General features: G+C 38.2%; 1 protein-coding gene across 1 annotated transcript; it reads right to left on the bottom strand.

The window, feature by feature from the left end:
- Nucleotides 1-12,858: 12,858 nt before the first annotated feature.
- On the bottom strand, nt 12,859-20,164 carry LOC149829321 (small ribosomal subunit protein uS13z/uS13y/uS13x). The gene is made up of 4 exons (XM_090018039.1): nt 20,055-20,164; nt 19,617-19,777; nt 18,256-18,444; nt 12,859-13,129 (listed from the first exon to the last, which is right to left on the bottom strand). The coding sequence occupies exons 1-4, from the start codon at nt 20,055-20,057 to the stop codon at nt 13,024-13,026; spliced, it is 459 nt and encodes a 152-aa protein (XP_089874165.1). The 5' UTR covers nt 20,058-20,164; the 3' UTR covers nt 12,859-13,023.
- Nucleotides 20,165-20,673: the final 509 nt, after the last annotated feature.

The following is a 20,673-nucleotide window of genomic DNA, read 5'->3' as shown; positions in this document are numbered from 1 at the left end:
TATTCTCTCTAACCCATATAAGAGATTTTTTATGCAAAATCAACAATAACACAAAGCCATGGAGAATCTAAAATATAAACACAAATGTGATCACATAATGTATTGTCATACATCAGAAGGAATCAAAAAGACCCATCCCCTTTACATGTTGGGAATACAATCCTGGTGCTAGCCCTTTAGTAAGGGGATCCACAGTCATTTTCTTCATCCCAATTGTATCAATACATACCAGATGATTCTCAATTCTTTCTTTAACAACAAAATATTTTAACTCCATGTGTCAACATGATGTTGAGCTCTTGTTATTTGAAAAGGACACGGCTGTTTCATTATCACAAAAGATCTTTAGTGGTCTCTTAATAGAGTCCACTATACCAAGACTCATAATGAAGTTTCTTATCCAAATGGCCTCAGATAAAACCTCGTATAAAATCAATAATTTCTGTCCCAATGGATTTTAGAAATTCCTTCATTGTCTTGCAGTGAGAGATAACACCTCGAATATTCTGAGTCACTCAAAATTGCAAAAGTAACAGGCTAAGATTATTCGAATACTCTCGCTTCTCATGGACATCCTTTTGAGCGCTCCCACTTCTCATAGACAACCTTCAAAACGGTTATTTTATTCTTCGTATGAGTGGAGGATAAATCGCTCTATACGAGATTTATATTGAAAAGGTAAATATGAGACCCCTTATTATTCACCTTTTCTGAGACAAGTATAGTTGAGTCATTATCGTTCCACTTTGGTGAAAACGATAATACTGATAGTTGCTCCGTCTCTTCAATTCTCAAGGAATTGACTTTAGTTGGTGAAACTAGTAGATCATGTATCCAGAGGCAATTCAACATTGTACATTTAGGTACGAACATGTTTCATGGGTTGAAAAACACATATACTATGATACTCTGTGTAAATTTGGAACACAACGACCTACCTTTGGGTAGAATCGATGTTTCATAAATTCACACACAATCATAATGACGAATCTAAATATGATCCAAAGAACCCTCAATTAACACGACTCGGATCACTTTGGTGATTACATGAATCAGTCAATCAACATCTTTTACCAAAAACCTATTTGTATTATGGAGCACGCCTATGCACACATTTTAATGCATGTATATTCATGACATGATATAAGTTCATGCTTCAACTAATATACATAAACTAACTGTCATAAATTCAGTTATAATTCATACTTAAAACCATCATGCATAACTTAACCAACATGAAACACATAAATTAATGCGCATAAGTCATGCTTTCACACAATAAACACTTTATAAAGCATGGAAAATAACAAAAGCATGCTCATATAGGTAAAACCAAGGGTCCAAGTAGGAACCGGTCTGAAAACACCATGAACTGGTCTGAAACCGCCCCGAACCGATCACCACAGGGTCTGAACCGGTTCTAAACCTTATGAACCGATACTAAATATGAACAAAAGTTCATAAAAACTCTATGATTGAAAGTCAAAATCCCCGTACCGTCATAGAATCTTGAAAACAGGGTCTTAGTATCTCGGAACCGGTGAAAAACTGGAAGGAACCGGTCAAAAATGGCTCTGAACCGGTTCTGGAAGGGGGCGGATCAGGTTCCTGATCCGGTTTAGGTTAAAAGGTGCATGGATCCTGCTAAACATGGATCCAACCTGGTTCAAATATAAAACTGGATCCGATCCGGTCCAAACTGGACCCAGGTCTGGCCTGGTTCGAAAGAGACCCAGGTCTGAACCGGTCCGAACTGGAACCGGGTTAGACCCGGTCCGAAACAAACCCAGATCGGAACCGGTCCTAAATGGATCAAGTCTAACCCGATCCAAGAGGGACCTGGATCTTTCCAGACTAGATCCAGACCCGAAACCATTATGGGTCCGGGTCAGATCCAAGAATAAATGGCAGACCCTATCCACCCAAATGGGTTTGGATTGGGTTTGTCACCGGGTCACCTCGTCGAACCCGATCTGGTAAAAATCAAATGGCCTTTGTGAAAGGTAGGTTTATCACTGAAAGTAACCTTCTCGCTCACGAGTTAGTGGATATGATGGCAACCGAAAATGAGAAATGAATATCTACCATCATGCAATGTGTGACCTCTCCTAAATTTGCAGTCATCATTAATGGGGAGGCAGGAAAAATGTTTGCTAGTAAAAGAGGAATCAGACATGGAGATCCTATGTTACCATGCTTATTCATCTTAGTCAAGGAAAGATTGGCACAACACATGACGAAGAGGCAGAGGAAGGCAAGATAATCTCAGTGCAAGTGAGAGGATTCAGATGGCATCATAGTTTCTATGCAGATGATACATTGTTTTTATTAAAAGATAAGAGAGATTCAGTGAGGAATTTTATATGATTAATGAAGGAATTCAGTAGATGTTTGGGTCTTCAAATAAAGAAAAATCAGTTATTTTTCTGTTTAATCTATCACAAGCAAGATCAGTATGGATTAATCAGTTGAGTGGATGGCAGTTTAAAAGCTTCCCCCCATTACCTATCTTGGTTTACCTTTGTTCAAGGGCAGACTAAAAAGAGGAATGTATTCTCCATTGGTGGCAAGGTTTCAAAACATGTTGGAGTCCTGGCAAGGTAAACTGATTGGCTTGATTCAATCAGTCTTTGCATCATTTCCGTAATATTGGATGGAGAGTTTCAAACTTCATATGGCTATCATCGAAGAAATGGAGAAAATTATGTGTGAATTGTCATGACACGATGATGAGAACCATAAGCATCAACATCTCATCGAATGGGCAGTAGTATGTAAACCCAAGGAAGAAGGGGGCTTGGCAATAAAGAACTTGGATGAGTCAAACAAAGCACCTCTTGCAAAATTATCTTTGAAAGTGTGGCATGATATATCCAACCCTTGGTGTATATTGGTGAGGACGAACTACATGTCCAAAGAATCCTTATAGGCTCCCAAAAAGAATCACACGGTATCATACTGATGGAAGGGAGTGAGAATTGGGGCTGAGGCCCTTATGGAGGGACTGGAATGGGTCCCTCGGAGAAGGTAGAGATACCGAGTTTTGGTTTGACCCTTGGTTGCACAAGGGTCCTCTCTTGTTGCAACTCTCGATGAATTCACAAAATGTACTATATGATACATTATGCAATATCCAAGTCACGAATATAATTGACAAAGATAGTTTTCCTAATGTTAAAATTATTGATTTAAGGGTTAGTCTTCCTCCATTGACCATGCAAGAGGTGGACCGGGGAAAAGGAATGAACTAAAATGGAAAGAGAAGGGTGGTTTTTTCTTGAAAAGTGTATTGGAAGCAATTTGTGAGAAAGGGCAGTTCGACATAATCTTTAATCTTATATGGAAAAGTAAGGCCCCATTGAGAGCGATCTTCACTCTAAGACTTGCTATAGAGGGTAGATTGTTGACCCAAGACCGCCTTAAAAGAATTATATACCATTTAGCCAATAGGTGTGTCTTCCGCAAGCAGCAAGAAGAAATGGATGACCCCACCTGCTAGTGTATGGAGAACTTTTGGAGAAAAATGAAAACCGGGCATCAAGATTGAAGAAGACTTGCTTAGGTGGGCTGGCAGGAAATTTAAAAATAAAAAAGTGCAGTGTAGTTGGGCTGCTACATTTCACATTGTCATGTGACAAATATGGTGATAGATAATAACAGTATACTTGGAAGTAAAGGTAAATCCCAAGAACATTTTTTACAAAAAATGATCAGGACAATGAGAGAGCAGGTTGTCGTAATTATGGGGGCCTCTGTTTCAGAGGTAGCATGTAAATGAAGACACCTGAGAGACTGGTCACCACCACCCCAAGGATGGTCCAAGCTGAATATAAGTAGCATATATGAGGCAGGGCAGTGTGTTGGGTATATGCTGCGGTTTCATGAAGGCAAGGTGTTAAGTGAAGGTTGAATCAGAAAAGAAGGCTCACAACAGGAAAAAGAGTGGAGCTTTTGGTTAGACATAATCAAAGAATCCGGAATAGATAAGAAAGTTATCATTGAAACCAGCAGGGTAGATATTGCGACTGGTCGAAGGCAAAGATAGCTCAGTCCTCATCCCTTCAGTTTTGATTGATTATCTGTATAGTGTTGACAAATTAAAAATTTGATACCATTCTTGAACAGCTACCAATCTGAGTAGAAAATTAGCTCTTCTTGCCGGAGGGGATTTGATCCAATCTTGGAAAGATCCCATTTTTGTGTAGATGAATGTAAAAGTTTTCATGTTTTTTCATTGAACTGGTAGGGGTCTGCCTAACCCCAGCTTGACTATAAAAAAAAAGTGTCTTCTTTGTCTGGCCTTGCCCCTCATTAGGGATGAAGCATCATGTTTAAGGAATCAGACTACCTAGCATTTGCCTTTATGCATGTGTTGTTGCCTTGAAAAGAGTCTTGAGTGACGGTGAATCAACTTCTTGGAATCATAGAGTTTCTTGGCAAGGCAACAGCATGTTGATCTGGACATGGAATTTTATGACTATTTTTAATATTTTACTTATATTTAATAATATTTCAATAAAAACATTTTTTAATGTTAAAATTTAAATTTGTCAATCAAACACATCCCATTTCCTCGCATCCACGTCTTTATGACGTGGAAAAGAACATGTTTTTTAAATTGTTTTCTACCTTTTCAAAATTTTCTGGCGTTTTCAAATGATATGGGATGGGAAATGGGGGGTTAGTTATGGAAGGATAAAAGTACAAAGAAAAAATATCCATCATGTTCCATCTTTATTCTGCAGGTTTTTAAAAAAAAAAAATCCTTCACTCTAATTTGTAAACTGGTTTTTGGGTCTGAAACGTGTTTCTTGCCTTCTTGGTTTATTCTCCCATTGGTTTAAATTTTCAAGAGTGGATCGAATGAGACAACTGAATGGTTAGGTCACACCATCGCAACTGAGGGATCTTGGGTTCGAATGAAACTGGAGCTATCTCCAACCCGTGACAAAAGTTAAAAACGGCAAAATCTCGGCAGGAAAAAAACTCAGAAGATTTTGAAAATTTTCATAAATCTTGCTTTTTTTTTTCGGAAAAATCTCAGGAATAAAAAAGGAATTAAAAAATGTAAAAAATAATTATTATAAGAAAATATAAATATGTAAAACACATTTAAAAATAAAAATCTCGGGGGCTTTCACAATAAATATCTTTTAAAATAATAAATATCGTGATATTTTTCACGGTTTGAAAATCTCACAAGAAATTTCCGTTTTAAACTTTCAGGCAATTTCTCGTGATATATCGGTGAGATTTTTATAAATCTCGTGATATTTGTCACAGAGTCTCCAACATGCTATAAAGGAAAATTAAAAAAGTTGTTCAAGAACTTTTGAACTCCGCCTGTGTAGTTATACACTGCCGGTCCCAAGCCCGGATAAAGGAGGAGGGTTGCGGTAGGCCTGTGACAGCCAGCATAAAAACTTTGTCATATCCTATGAAAATGAACCAATATGAGAATTTCGTTGGGGCGTTCCCTACTGAGCGACGCGTTGTACTCTCTAGGCCCGGAGGCAGTGATAAATGTGCAAGGGTTGCTAGGTCGTCGCCCAGAAGCGACGCGTCACACCGGCGCCCGGGTGTGGTGTCAAATAGGCAAGGGTTCCCTCACTTTGTTGGACGGGTGGGGGTAAAGAAGTTAGTCCAAGACCATAAAATTAGGTTAGCCACTTGGAACATAGGGTCTTTAACTGGTAAGTTGGTAGAGTTAGTAGATGTTATGTGTAGGAGAAAGATTGATATTTTATGTCTTCAAGAGACCAAATGGGTAGGTGAGAAAGCTAAAGTGATGGAACCTTGGGGATATAAGATTTGGTATACAGGAATAAATAGGAATAGGAATGGAGTAGGGATTGTTATGAGTCGTCAGTTTATAGATAATGTAGTTGAGGTCCGTAGGAAGGGTGATAGAATTTTACTTATTAAATTAGTATTAGGTACGGATATTATTAATATTATTAGTGTTTATGCACCTCAAGTAGGTTTAGATGATTCCATTAAGCATCAATTTTGGGAAGATTTAGATGGAGTAGTACAAGAGACATCTTATGGAGAAAAGCTTTTCATCGGCGGTGACCTTAATGAACATGTAGGCATTAGTAGGGATGGATTTGAGAATATCCATGGAGGCTATGGTATAGGAGAAAGAAACGAAAGTGGAGAAAGGATTTTAGATTTTTGTTTGTCCTATGATATGATCTTAGCAAACACTTGGTTTAGGAAGAGGGAGTCTCACCTAGTAACATTTAAAAGTGGGGTTAATACGAGTCAGATAGTTTTTTTCCTACTTAGAAAGAGAGATAGGGGTTGTTGCATCGATTGTAAGGTTATACCAGAAGAAAGTGTAGCTACACAACATAGAGTCTTAATTTTAGATCTTAGAATTAGACAATGCCGCAAAAGGGATAGACATAGGATAGATCGTAGAATTAAGTGGTGGGCACTGAAAGGAGCTAAACAAGGAATGTTTGTAGAGCAGGTAGTTAAGGAAGTTGATTGGTGTCTCGAGGAGGATTCAGAATCAATGTGGAATAAGATAGCGGGTGGTATGAGAAAAGTAGCTAAGGAGGTATTGGGTGAGTCTAAAGGCGGTGCACCACTAGGTAAGGATACATCATGGTGGAACGAGGATGTCAAATTAGCCATTAAGGTTAAAAGAGAGTGTTATAGAAATCTAAGTAAGAGTCGTGATAATGAGAATTTGGAGAAGTATATGATAGCAAAGAAGGAAGCTAAAAAAGTTGTTAGAAACGCGAGGGCTAAGGTATATAAGGAGGTTTATGACAAGTTGGATACCAAAGAAGGTGAGAAGGATATTTATAGGCTTGCAAAGATGAGAGATAGGAAATCGAAGGATTTGGGTATGGTTAGATGTATCAAAGATGAAACGCAAAGGGTTTTAGTCAAAGATGAGGAGATTAAGGAAAGATGGAAAGATTATTTTGATAAGCTATTTAATGATAGTCATGCTCAAGATCTTGGAGACTTCTCCATTCCTTTTCATGAGATAAATCGTGACTTCATGCGCAAGATTCAAAAGAAAGAAATTGCAGAGGCTTTGAAGAAAATGAAATCAAGAAGGGCAGTTGGCCCAGATGGTATACCTATCGAGGCTTGGAAATGCTTGGGAGAGAAAGGTTTAGAATGGTTGACAAATCTTTTTAACTTGATTTGGCGAACAAATAAGATGCCTAATGAGTGGAGGAAGAGTACTTTGGTGCCTTTATATAAGAATAAGGGTGATATACAAGATTGCACAAACTATCGTGGTATAAAACTCATGAGTCATACTATGAAACTTTGGGAGAGGGTGATTGAGTCTAGGTTGAGGAAGGTTGTCATGATATCGGAGAATCAATTGGGTTTTATGCCTGGAAGATCAACTATGGAAGCTATACATCTTCTTAGACAACTTATTGAAAGATATAGAGAGAGGAACAAAGATTTGCATATGGTTTTTATTGATTTAGAGAAGGCATACGATAGAGTACCTAGGGACGTTCTCTGGTGGACAATGATGAAGAAAGGTGTTTCTCTCAAGTACATTAGTATAATTAAAGATATGTATGAAGGAGTAGTAACCAATGTCCGCACTTGTGGAGGGGTGACAACCAATTTCCCGATAACGGTTGGGTTACATCAAGGATCTGCTTTAAGCCCTTTCCTATTTGCGATAGTGATGGATGAGCTTACGAGATCAATTCAAGAAAATGTACCGTGGTGTATGTTGTTTGCTGATGATATTGTTTTGATTGATGAGTCTAGAGCTGGGGTTAATGCTAAGTTAGAATTATGGAGACAGACATTGGAAGCTAGAGGTTTTAAGTTGAGTAAGAGTAAGACTGAATATATGGAATGTCGGTTTAGTAAGCAACGAAGTAGTGATGGGAGTGTAGTGAAGCTTGGTGAGCAAGATATACCGGTGAATGATTATTTAAAATATTTGGGATCCATCATTCAAAAGTATGGAGAAATTGATGGAGATGTAAATCATAGGATAAAGGTTGGGTGGATGAAATGAAAAAGTGCTACTGGAGTGTTGTGCGATCGTAGAATGCCATTGCGGTTGAAGGGAAAGTTTTATAGGACGACTATTAGACCCGCTTTACTATATGGTACGGAATGTTGGGCTGCCAAGAGACATCATATTCAAAAAATGAGTGTAGCTGAGATGCGGATGCTTAGATGGATGTGTGAAAATACAATAAAAGATAAGATTTGGAACGAAGAGATACGTAAGAAGGTAGGTGTTGCACCCATTGAAAATAAGATGCGAGAGAATCGTTTACGGTGGTTTGGACGTATTCGGCGAAGGCCTAATGATGCTCCAGTTAGAAGGTTGGAGAAATGGGAAAATATATTAGTTAAAAGAGGTCGGGGTAGGCCTAGGAAGACTTGGATGGAGATGATAGGAAAGGATATGAATGCTTTGAACCTCACCGAGGACATGGCGTTGGATAGAAATGATTGGAGGAAAAGGATTCATGTGGAAGATCCAAAATGAATTTCTTTTTTGGTTCATATCGCTGACCCCAATTGTTTTGGGATGAAGGCGTAGTTGTTGTTGTTGTTGTTGTTGTTGTTCAAGAACTTTTGAACTACTTATTTGAAAATATTCATTTATAATTTTTTATACCATTTTATTTCTTCATGAATTATATCACTTTATTTGAGATAAAATAGGACCAGTGTGACCAAACACCATAATGTTTGAATGCTGGCAGCCTAGGCATTTTAGTACTAATCAATGACCCTTAACTGTAGAGGCCAATATTTGGTCCGAATGACTTGGTTTATGTCTACCAAATCCAAACCAAGCTGATCTGGTTGGACCAAATTCTGGCTGGTTTAGGAAAAACTCTCAGTGAACAAGATCATTCAGCTAATACAACCCTTTGGCTTTTATTTTGCTGCCTTTTGGGCAACTTGCAGTGTGGGACAAGTCCCTACCATTATATTAAAGATAAGTTGCACTATAAATGAACTCCCATAGTTTAAACAAGCCTTTAGATGCCTCCTCTTTAAGCAACCACACACACACACACACACACATATATATATATATATATATATATATATATATATATATATATATATATATATATATATATATATATATATATATATATATATATATATATATATATATAGAGAGAGAGAGAGAGAGAGAGAGAGAGAGAGAGAGAGAGAGAGAAAGTGCATCCATAATATTGTTTAAGCAGTTATGACAACTAATAGGATTGCCAAGATAAAATTTTGTGTAAAGTTGCTTGACTTTTTTCTTTATAATAAAGATGGAATCAGTACAATCAGATTACAAAATGATCTTGCCACATTATTCTATGCTTATCGTATTATCATAATCAAGGGGTCTTGGTTTTGAATTCAGTGTTATTCTCCAACTTGCCTATCGCCCAAAAAAAATACATATGCTTAAACTATATATTTATATTGCAGCCCTTGTGGCTATAACTTCTACAACTTGGAAAGGAAACAAACAATTTAACTTTCATTTTTCGTTTCTAACAACTTTATCATGAATCATTATTTACTATATCATATTAATCAATATATTAGTGCAATAGTATTATTTTGGTACCAAATGTTTCTTCTACTTCCTGAAAGTAATGGTGCATGTTTGGCATTATATGAGAAATATGACCAGGCTTATTAATCACATGATCTACTTTTCCGTTATCAGCAGAAACAAGACTCAATAGTCATAGTTTGTAGGTCATGGGTTGGTGGGTGCCTAAGTAATGAGCCTAGAGACCATAGTGACAAGCACCTGAGATATTTTCAAATTAGTGTGAAATTGGTACACTCGTATTGCACATTAAAATATACTGATATTTTCAAAATATCACGATATATTATTGTGATTGAGAATATCAAGATTTTATCCTGATATTTAGCTGTTTTAGAAAAAGATTGAAAAAAAAATGAACTACAAGATATTAAGAAAGTTCAAATTTTGACGTCATGACCGCATCCTAATCGGCAACTATGGTGGAAAGGCTGCACCAAATTTGCTTTGAACTCATCAGGATAACTAATTACTTAATTAACAAATGGCCTTAGAATTTAATTCATGGAGCGGCTACACTTTGCTTGTTAATATTATAATAAAACGTAAAGTGCATGAAAAGGAAAAAAAAGGCAGATTCCCTACGTAGATAGAACAAGATTAGGGATCATGATGATACAACTAGAACATCTAGAATAACATATCACCCAACTCACACTACAAGAATTCTACGAGACGCTATCTGCCGTTAATTCATCGCAACCGTTAATCCATCGCAAATCTACCGCTGAACTGTTTTAGGCAGACAAAAAAAGTCAAGAAAAAATTACTTTATTAGTAAAATGGATGAACACCATAAATTTAGAACCTTAAAAAAAAAAAGCAAGCTGGGGTTTGGCTGAACCCTAAATAATTACAAGTGTCCTAGATAAGGATGCCAGTAAGGTAATTTATAGAAAAATATTGTGCCAACTTGGTGTCACCAAGTCTTAGGTCAGTAGGAAGAAAACAACGTTTTAGAAAATATTTTGTCAAGATTTTTTTTTTTTGAATTTTGTCACCATGGTGAATAGGAGATGCAGTGTTCACGAAATCAATACTTCCAGAAAGGCATTAGAAAGCACGGTGTGCCTTTAAAACTTGACCTGTACAATGTGTTTGATTTATTGTTCTTGGATGGAACAGTAAAACATAATACACAGAACATGTTATGTAACAACTGTATTATGACCAGCGTTTGCTTTGACTTTACAAAAAGTTGTGTTATTTGTGTCAGGCGTTTGATATATATATATATATATATATATATATAGAGAGAGAGAGAGAGAGAGAGAGAGAGATCAACCTGTCGAAAGGATGAAGGATTCTAATTGTACGTCGGCCGGCTGGAAAGGGAACGCTCACAGAGGGGTAGGGGAGGGGGGATGTACAGAGGGGAGAGGGGGAAATGAGAGAGTGTCCCGACTCCTTTTTTTAATTGTTCTCAGCGTCACAAGGGTGAAACACTGTTCCAAGGATGCAGTATCCCATGGGACGCGCCATCAAACACTCTCTTAAGTTGCGCCAGAACTTTTTGAGATAACATGTTTGGGTTTGGGTTATGACGGTAAAAAAAAAACCATGTCCAACCTTTAACTATGGGTTATGTCAGTCAGAAATAGAAGCCCAAACTAACCCGACCCATACAATTTAAAGATTAAAAAATGTTCTTTTTTATGGTAAAATGTGTTCTTCCTTGAACATACGTATAGGATTAGCCCAAACAGATTCCATCAGTATTTCTGTGTACATATCCAGATATCTAGATCAGGCTTAGTTGGGCTAACCTACACAAATCCATACCGTTATACCCTATGTCTATCCGCTTCAATACCCTTGCATAAGATGGTCACCTGTGTTTTTTTTAGTTTTGAAAGGCAAGCTGGGGTTAGGCAGACCCCTTCCAGTTATACAACGATACCATTGGGATTCTAACTTGCAACGACACGATACAAGGTGACGTGCACTAATTTTTCCTACCAGACAAGCGGAGCCCCATTGGTTGGTCACCTGTGTTTATACTAACTAAATTGTGTCATGTGTGGTCAGACCTTCCCCGTTCCAACTCTGAGATGCTGGCACTGGGTCCGGGTCCATTAGGGATGGCAGTGGACAGGGGGAAAATGGGCCCCGCCCCGTTTGGACCAGGGATGAAGGGCATGAAATGAGGATGGAGGCAGGGATGAAGGTTAAAATTCATCATCCCCGTGTGGGGATGGACTTACGCTTTCCACCCCCCCCATCCCCACCCAATGACAATAGACCGAAGAGAAATGGGGCCCCACCCTGCCTCGCCCCCATTTGGACCGGGGATGGAGGACATGAAACGGGGATGGAGATTAAAATTCATCCCCGTGCAGGGATGGAGGCTCAGATTTTGAGACAGGGTGGGGGTGGAGACCATGTCCCCAGCCCCAGAGTCCACTGGGTCCATGTCCTACCTGATCTACCAAAGGTCATGTCCTATAAAGACAAGTAAACAAGACCCAAACAAGATCCGGTAAAATAATGCCGTTTTTCATATTTTACATAAAAAAACAAACAAATATCGATCTTAATCAGAACTCAAATCAGAATCCTGTCCAGAAAGCTAATTTAATCTTACAGCTCTGACCTGAATACTTACATATCCATCCCGTTGACATCCCTAGCATCAACCTCTAGGAAGAACATAGAATAGAGGTAGACGAGTTGCGGTGTTTACCACCATTTACACCAACAAGCCAACCCATATGATGCACTAACCAGATATTGGCTATCGATCGTGCAACCCATATCTCCTTAGTATAAATTAAGCTTTCAATGCTTCCATAAAAACTGCATGTAAGGAAGATCTCTATAATTTATTCAATTCGGTAAAACATAAATTAAAATTTTAAAAGTAGAGACAATGATCTGTCTGTCTCACAACATTGTGTGTGTGTGTGTGTGGTGGTGGGGGGGGGGGGGGGGGGCAGATGAAGACATCAAGTTCAAGGACTGAACCAAGTTCACTATTAAATGTATCACGATAGGGTGCCATATACAATCATACAAACAGCAATCCTTGTTTACAATCAGAGAGACGGCGCTGGGGAGGAAAGCATAACCAAAGGAACACCTCCCTTAAAATGGAAAACAAGGTTTGACAAGAATCAAAACCAAGAAACACAGGAGCCAACACACATCTCCACACGCCTATTTCTTAAGATCGTTTAACATATAAGAAACAAACTAGAACGGCATATGGATGCAAATGCGTGTGCACGTGGGTGGGTGGGTGGGTGGGTGGATAGAGAGAGAGACCTTAAAGATGGCTCACAAAATTGTTCACCTATATTAATTTAGAATAGCAATTATGAAAGTACTAATCTCGAATCAAAATTGTAATCCAAAGATGATGTGTCATGTCTGCCCAAGGTATGAAAGAAATCCAAAACAGACGCAGTAAACTATCAAAACACAAGGACAAAGACTTCTCATCGCTTCTTTGAGACACCAACAGTCTTTCCACGACGGCCTGTGGTCTTGGTATGCTGCCCACGAACACGGAGGCCCCAGTAGTGGCGAAGACCACGGTGGTTCCTGATGAAATGAAACAATAACACAAATTATGAAAGGGTGCAGTCCAAGCAAAGAGTATACTATACACAAAACAGCCGTGGCACTGAATATGAGTAATTAGCTGAAGTTTGGGAGGAGTCCAAAGGAGTCAGATTTTTGACAGGGAATCAGCCGACTCCAACTCCTAAATACCCATTTGAACTATTCTTAAAAAAGAGGTATTTGCAACTCCTTGAATTACAAGGATTCAGGGAGATTCCTAAATTTTCAATGGTTCAAAATTTTAAACAAATTTACCTTAGTAAATCCTATATTCACCGAGGTGGTATCTCATGTGGTAAGCAGGGTCCTGTGCCAAGCTGAAGGCTCAGGTTCGAATCCCTCAGCCACATGGAGCTTAAGAGATATCAGGTAGGGGTCTGCCTAACCCCAGCTTGCCTTTCAAAGAAAAGAAAAAAAATCCTATATTCACCTATTTTACCTCAGTAAATCATATATTTTTATGTTATATATACATAATATATATGCATCCATAATATATATACACACACAAGCTGAGTCGGGCCGCAGCTCAGCATGGTTTGGGCCAAGCATAGGCCTAATTTATAAGCCCTAGCCCAACCCAAATACTATGCTTCGGGTTCCCAAACAAGGTGAGGAATCAGTAGTAGTTGCAATCCTTGAAGGAGTTGTTTATGCTTCCAAACAAAAGAGGGAGTTCACAACTCCTCCCAAATCCGTTTGCCTTGAATTCCAGTAGTTCTACTCCCCCCAACTCCTTGCAACTCCCTCCAACACAGGTTCCCAAACAGAGCCTGAACTAGCAGCCATTCTAATAAGGGAAACACATAGCAACATTTTAATTTGTAGCAGTCTCTTGAGTTAAAACATAATCCAAGCATGTAAATCCTTGAGGCTGCAACAGCAAGTAGGTAGAGTGAAATAGAATTCGTGCACATATTACAACACAAGACTCTTTGGAACATTTAAAGCGTAAACACAATCATGGATTTCCCAAAAAAAAAAACTCTACATGCCCGTCCAAATCCCTCGTATCAAAAGACATTTAATCTTGAGCAAAAGAATGTATGTACTTTGCTCGCAGAAGTTCTCCAACCAGTTATAGAGAATTTGATTTGAAAATAAGGCTTCGGAAACTGGTTGTCGGATGGAGATTAGCATTTGAAAAAGTGGCAATTGCCAAATCCTGGATTTGGCAGCTACCACATCTAGGAGGTAGTACCTATCAATTTCATTCCTTAATGTAAATACAAAGGAGAGAGGACCTCACTTTCCATTCCAAATGCAAAAACACCAATCCCAGCAACCAGTTTCCAAAGGCAGTTTGACCAAGTTTTTACCAGTTTCATTAACTCCCATCCCAGCTACTAGTTTCCGAACAGAGCCTAAAACTCGAATCTTCATTTAAAAAAAGGATGAATAACAAAAGGTCAACCACTTTATATAGATGTACAAGCAACGTCTTAGCAAGAGGGACAAAAATTGGCATTCTTGCTTGGTCAAAGAAGGAAGCTGGTGATCATTGTATGCCTGCAACGGAACTGAACAGCAATACAAATGTACATGCCCAGTTCTTCAAAAAGGCAACTGAAAAAGTTCATCCAAATATTATTTTCTCACCCATCTCAATCAAGTTGAGTTTTAGGACACCCTTCCAGGAAAAGAAGGGAGAAAAAGAATGTGAAACTATGGTAGATCAAAATAAAAAGGGCCAATCCTCGGCCAGATTGCTACAGTTCAGCCAGAGACAAATTGATCAAATAATTTAGCATCATAGAGCTTGACTCTTCTGCCTTTTTTCAAGACCTTGTCACATTTTGAGACTCGGTTATATTTGTCAGAGCTTTTATCCATGTCCAAACTTTTACCCTTGCAAGATGTTTAAATCCTTGCCCTTTCTACAAGCCTTAAATTACATCACCCATACTAAAGGCTAAAAAAGGCTCCTTTGCATATAGGCTATGTGCATTTATTATCATATCACCAATTCAAGACAAAAGCTGTCATAACCGGTATTCAGGTACGTACAATAGAGGATTTGCTTGAGTGTGATGTTAATAGCAATTATGGCTGAGACCATCCAAAGTGGTTATGTGATAACCCCAAAGAAACACTAGATGAGCCCTTGAATTAACAGGAAACTAAACTTCATTTTATATATGAAACCAAAAGATAGGTCTTTAAAAAAAACTATATAATATAGTAAATATAAATTATAAAAATTTAAGTAGCAGGAAGATTTGTGTTACAAATGCATGATCAACAAATATATTTCTTTCCAATAACCCAAAGTTTGTGATGACAAACATGGTGAAGAAAACAAGAAGTTGGATTTTTATCCAGCCAAGAAACCACAAATAAACAGCAAAGCATTTAAATTTGTGGCAGTCCCCTGAATTAAAACATGATACAAGCATGTAAAACATTGAGACCGCCATCGTAAGTGTAGGCTGGGTGAAATAGAATTCTTGTACATATAAACGACACAAGACTCTTTGGATCAGCCAAGAACGTTTAAAGGATAAACTACATCATGGATTTCGAAGAAAAAGAATGTTGGGCATTCATGTGTCCAAATCACTCATATCAAAAGAACTTTAAACCAGTCCAACCTACCTAGGGGGGGGGGGGGGGGGGGTGGATTTACTGATAATTGTGTACCTGTGGAAGTTAGGGGTGGCAATCGGGTCGGGTCGGCGGGTCAGAATAACTCAACATGAACACGACCCGTTTATTAAACGGGTCGAATGTGGCAAACACGAACACGACCCATTTATTAAACGGGTAACCCGACATGACACGGTTAACCCGTTTAACAAACGGGTCGGGTCGACACGACACGGCGACCCATTTATCAAACGAGTCGACCCAATAACATATACACGATAACTCACCCGAGTAACCCGAACAACACAATTAGAAACACAAAAAAATACATATACTTTTTTTCTGCAAATCTCAATATGGAATTGTACTACCAACATTAACATAAAACTTCAACATATATCATAAACATAAAGACATCAAAATAATTGTCTTACAAGTTACAACCATACTACAAACATATACACCAAGTTGTCTTACAATCATCAAGATAAACATAAATAATTAAATGGGTTGACCCACCCGCCTAACCCGTTTATTAAACCGGTCAAACGGGTTGGCGGGTTGGCATACCCCTAACACGAACACGACCCATTTAATAAACAGGTTAGGCGGGTCGACCCGTTTACGACACGAACCCGTTTAAGCCAAACCCTAACCCGGCTAAGAAGCGGGTTGGCGGGTCGGGTCAGATTTTTCCACCCTTATGTGGAACTGGCAGCCTAAGGAATGCATATATCCAGTTCTCTAGAAGGCAATTAAGCCCTTGAACTAGTTTATATGGATATGTACCAGACTGTTATTTTTTTTAAGTCAAATCCTGACTTGCCAACTTCCCACTACACCATTATAATTATAAGCGGCTCAAAGCATCACATCAGGAAAAAGGATTCTAGTCAAGGTCTTAAACTATGGAATATGGGCTATGTCACACAGATACTCCATTTTGGCTGCGCAGTGTTGCCTTGTATACTAATATTGAAAACTTCATAAAGATGGCCATACCCCAGTATCCATGTTACATAGAACTAGATCATAAAACACGAAAATCTAGAATATCAGTAGCATTCAATCAAGGTCATAGAAAATGAGCAAGACCCTGCCAGCAGCATTTGGTAATACATGCTACAATGCAAGATAGTAAACCAGAACAAGAAAATTTATAATTAAAAACAAAACTTTTCACAAGTAGAAAAGTATCGGTAATTCAGAAAGGAATGAGTCCATTAGCATTCAAAACAAAATATCAGCTTACAAAGCCATTTTGTTTTGCTACTGAAATAAGAAGCCACTTTTTTCTTTATTAAGAAAACAAAGATTTTAATATTTTTAAGAAACTTACTTAATGCACAAGGACACTTTTTTCATAGCACATTTCCTCCCTCTTCACATTTTTATACCAGCACCAATATATTTATATGATATCTGCTAAGGAATTGATAACTGGTAATACTCAAGTTTGGTAGGCAACCTCCCATCTTACATCTTTCCAAGACTACCCAAATCAGACATCACCAAACTTTTGCCCCAATATGAACTTATATGTATTGTGCAAGGACAACATGATCAAGAGGAGTCAGGCTCACATTTGGAACTGAAAAAGTTTTATCCTCAGGCTCGCTCAAACCAAAGGTTAGTTAGTTATCATCAGCAAGACGCACCAAATGGTTTTCCATAGTTTTCAGAACATACAAAAGACAAAGGAGATATATCTTGATAAATCCCAGTTTGCAGGTGTAGCTTGACGGGAAGAGACCGCATGATCCATGGCTTACATGAAGGAACACATCTGTCTTGAAGAAGTTAGTAGTAGTAGCAAGAGATTCAGAAAAGGACAGACAAGGGGCTGTATACTCCAATTCATTCCTGATAACAAAAATCCAAACTAATGGTTGATGCAGAAAAGATGGCAGCATACATATAGTATCACCATAGTAGTCAAAGGAGTTACCTCCATACAACCAACAACAACGCATTCTCAAAGCATTACGCAGAAGGTGCTGATCTTCCACAGAATGAGGCTATTCAATTTAAAGTGGTGAAATACTCATGATATGGTGGGAGATGTGTGAAAAAACAAAAATCAGCAGATTCATAAGACAACAAGAGCAATTACATATCTACCCCCCCCCCATGCCATCTTTCCTTTGTAGGAAGGATTTTGCACAAGACCAAGGCCAGGTACAGAATTCTGTGAAGAGGGAATTCGTACACAGGAGAACATGCAGTCAATCATACTCAAATAACAATTCCAGCCTCTTAGTTATAACTGATAACAGAACTACCCAAAAAATAAACATGGAAGGAAAATGGAAAGCAATGTTTCAAAAGACAAGAAATGACAACAGAAACACTGTAAGAACTATGTACATACATGTGTGTGTAGAGGGAAAGAGAGAGATCATAATTCACACTAAAAATAAATAAAACTAGAAAACTTATGATGGTTTGATTTTACAAAATCAAAACACATAACAAGGGAATTAAAGAAATAGCAGATACAGAAAAGAGAAGGAATATACCTAATCTTCTTCAAACGCTCTAAATCATCCCTCAATTTCATGTCCAATGCATTTGAAACAACCTGAGAGTATCTCCCATCCTTGTAATCTTTCTTCCTGTTGAGAAACCAGTCTGGGATCTTGAACTGCCGGGGGTTTGCAACAATCACCATAAGTTGCTCAAGCTCAGCAGCTGACAATTCACCAGCCCTATAAGAGCAAGGAAACCAACTTAGAAATAATAAAATAACAAAACCCCCTTCTGTAAGAATGAATTAACAAAAGGCACAATAAATAAACACAAATTCAAGACAATTACATAAAAGCTTAAGTTATGAATAAAATCAAAACATAGTTATTAAAGCCATAAAGTCCGAAAACAGCATGTCAATGAGCAACCAAAAAACTGCATAAACAAGAACACTGTCCAAAAAAAGATCTAGAATGCTACCTTTTAAATTTTGGACACTTGTTTTCCAAATGGTTGAACTAGAAATCCTAGAATTATGAGTTCATGTTAAAGCCCTAATAATAACAACATTACTAGACCCCGACTAGCAAAATAACAGACTGCATAAAAAACAGCTAAATAGAACAAAAAAGAAAGCTATCAGAAATCCCAATTAAAAGTTTTATGAATGTTCAATAAAAAATTAAAGATCAAGATAAACGATATGGCAAAAAGAAAACCCTAGATAATACAAATTCATGCCCCTTTACAACATGCTCTGCAAAGAAAATACATCCCAAACAGTCCTGCTTATCAACCAAAAGCACAGATGGAACAATATTAAGCCGTTATTCCTCAACAATGTTACATGCGCTGATGTGCATAACGAGAGTTCCATGATGAATAACCCACAGCTAAGTGGTCTTGAAGCATTAACATTGTATTTGGAAGCACCAACTCATCCAGACTTGCAAATTTCCCAAGTTATCCTACTTTTCCGGATAATGGCACCAGCCAAACGACAGCTAACACAAAATCTTGTATACATCCTCTTCCAAGAGTAACAATCAACAAACTCTAGCCCTCGACTTCACTCTCTTCCACGAACCGTTCTTAAAAACGGTACATCAAGAAATCCCTAAACGCTGAACAAGCACAGCCAACCAAACGCTTACTCAACAACATAACAGGTGAAGCAATACACAGCTAAAAAATAAACGAAGAAAACCTTAATCCAAAAATCTTGATATTTTTGTTACGTCAAAAAGAAGGAACTCATACTCATCTACGAATTTTCCTACCAAATCACGAACACATACCAACGATTCACAAGAAGGAAAAAAACGAATGATGGAGTAACGAATCAATCAAAATAAATCCCGAAACTATGAGGGAAAATTGAAGAATAAAAAGAGAGAGCACAGAAACTAGCCTCTTGTTCATGTCGATATCGGCTTTCTTGCATATGATGTTTGCGAACCTCCGGCCGATACCCTTGATGGAGGTGAGGGCGAACATGATCTTCTGCCTCCCATCGACGTTCGTATTCACGATACGGAGAATGTGCTGGAAATCCTCGTTGGAGATGAGAGACTGCCGTCACCAAACGCAAACAACATAAGGAAATTAGTGTTTGCTACTCCAGAAAGAGGTAAACAAATGTACAGAAGACAAAACAAGAAATCAGGGTGTAGTATCTCAGCCAAGAACAAGAATAATAGAGGCGAAGAAAAAGAAGAAGAAAACTAGCGGTTCTTAGCACAGAAACGAGGAAAAAGATTAGGATTTCGTGATCAAAACCTTATCTACGCTTGAAGAACAAAAACATCAGATCTTTGAAGAAGAAAGAGGGGGATGAATGGATGCTTACCATTGTGAGAAGGGGGATCTCTCTCTATCTCTATCTCTCTCTGCAGAAGAAAAGGGGCCGCAACGAAGCGCAGGGTTTTTAAAGGGAGAGAGTGGAGCTCTGAAAAACCCTAAAAATACGATGTCTTTGCCCTTTGTATAAAGATAAGGTGTATGACCGTATATCGTACGAGTGTATTGAGTACAATATATACGCTCGTCAGTGATCTTGAATTGTTCGGGTTTTACGTTTAACAATAAAGATCCGATCTTGTTGAATCCATTCCAATGGGACGGAGGTTATGGCTCCGACCTCGAAATGGAGATCCCTCAGTTATGACAGTGGAAGGGCATTTTAAGTCAGATTTAAAATTGATCTGAACCAAAATCCCTCTAGATAGACTTTTTAACATGTAAATGGTTTGTTTTTGTTCTATTTTTTATCCAATATTATCACATGTATTTTGGATTCCGACTCAACTTTACCTTATGGGATATAATTTGGAATTGGATCCAGATTTGGATCTACTATTTATATTTTGGACTCAGATTCAGATCCAATGATATCTGATCCCCCAAATCTGACCTGTTTTAACTGTGCAACTTTACCAATCCAACCATCTCATTCAAATCCAAGTTCA

This window comes from Nuphar pumila, chromosome 9 (genome assembly GCF_984573655.1).
Source record: "Nuphar pumila chromosome 9, dmNupPumi1.hap1.1, whole genome shotgun sequence".
NCBI classification, from domain to species: domain Eukaryota; kingdom Viridiplantae; phylum Streptophyta; class Magnoliopsida; order Nymphaeales; family Nymphaeaceae; genus Nuphar; species Nuphar pumila.
Note: the sequence above shows the minus strand (reverse complement) of the source record. Positions and strands in the feature narration are given on the sequence as shown.

What these genes read in the sequence shown, in the direction of transcription:
- LOC149829321 (XM_090018039.1), bottom strand. An exon ending in GATATCGACATGAACAAGAG is followed by an intron (nt 18,445 to 19,616) that starts GCTAGTTTCTGT and finishes TTGCTCTTATAG; the next exon opens with GGCTGGTGAATTGTCAGCTG. An exon ending in GAGCGTTTGAAGAAGATTAG is followed by an intron (nt 13,130 to 18,255) that starts GTATATTCCTTC and finishes TCATTTCATCAG; the next exon opens with GAACCACCGTGGTCTTCGCC.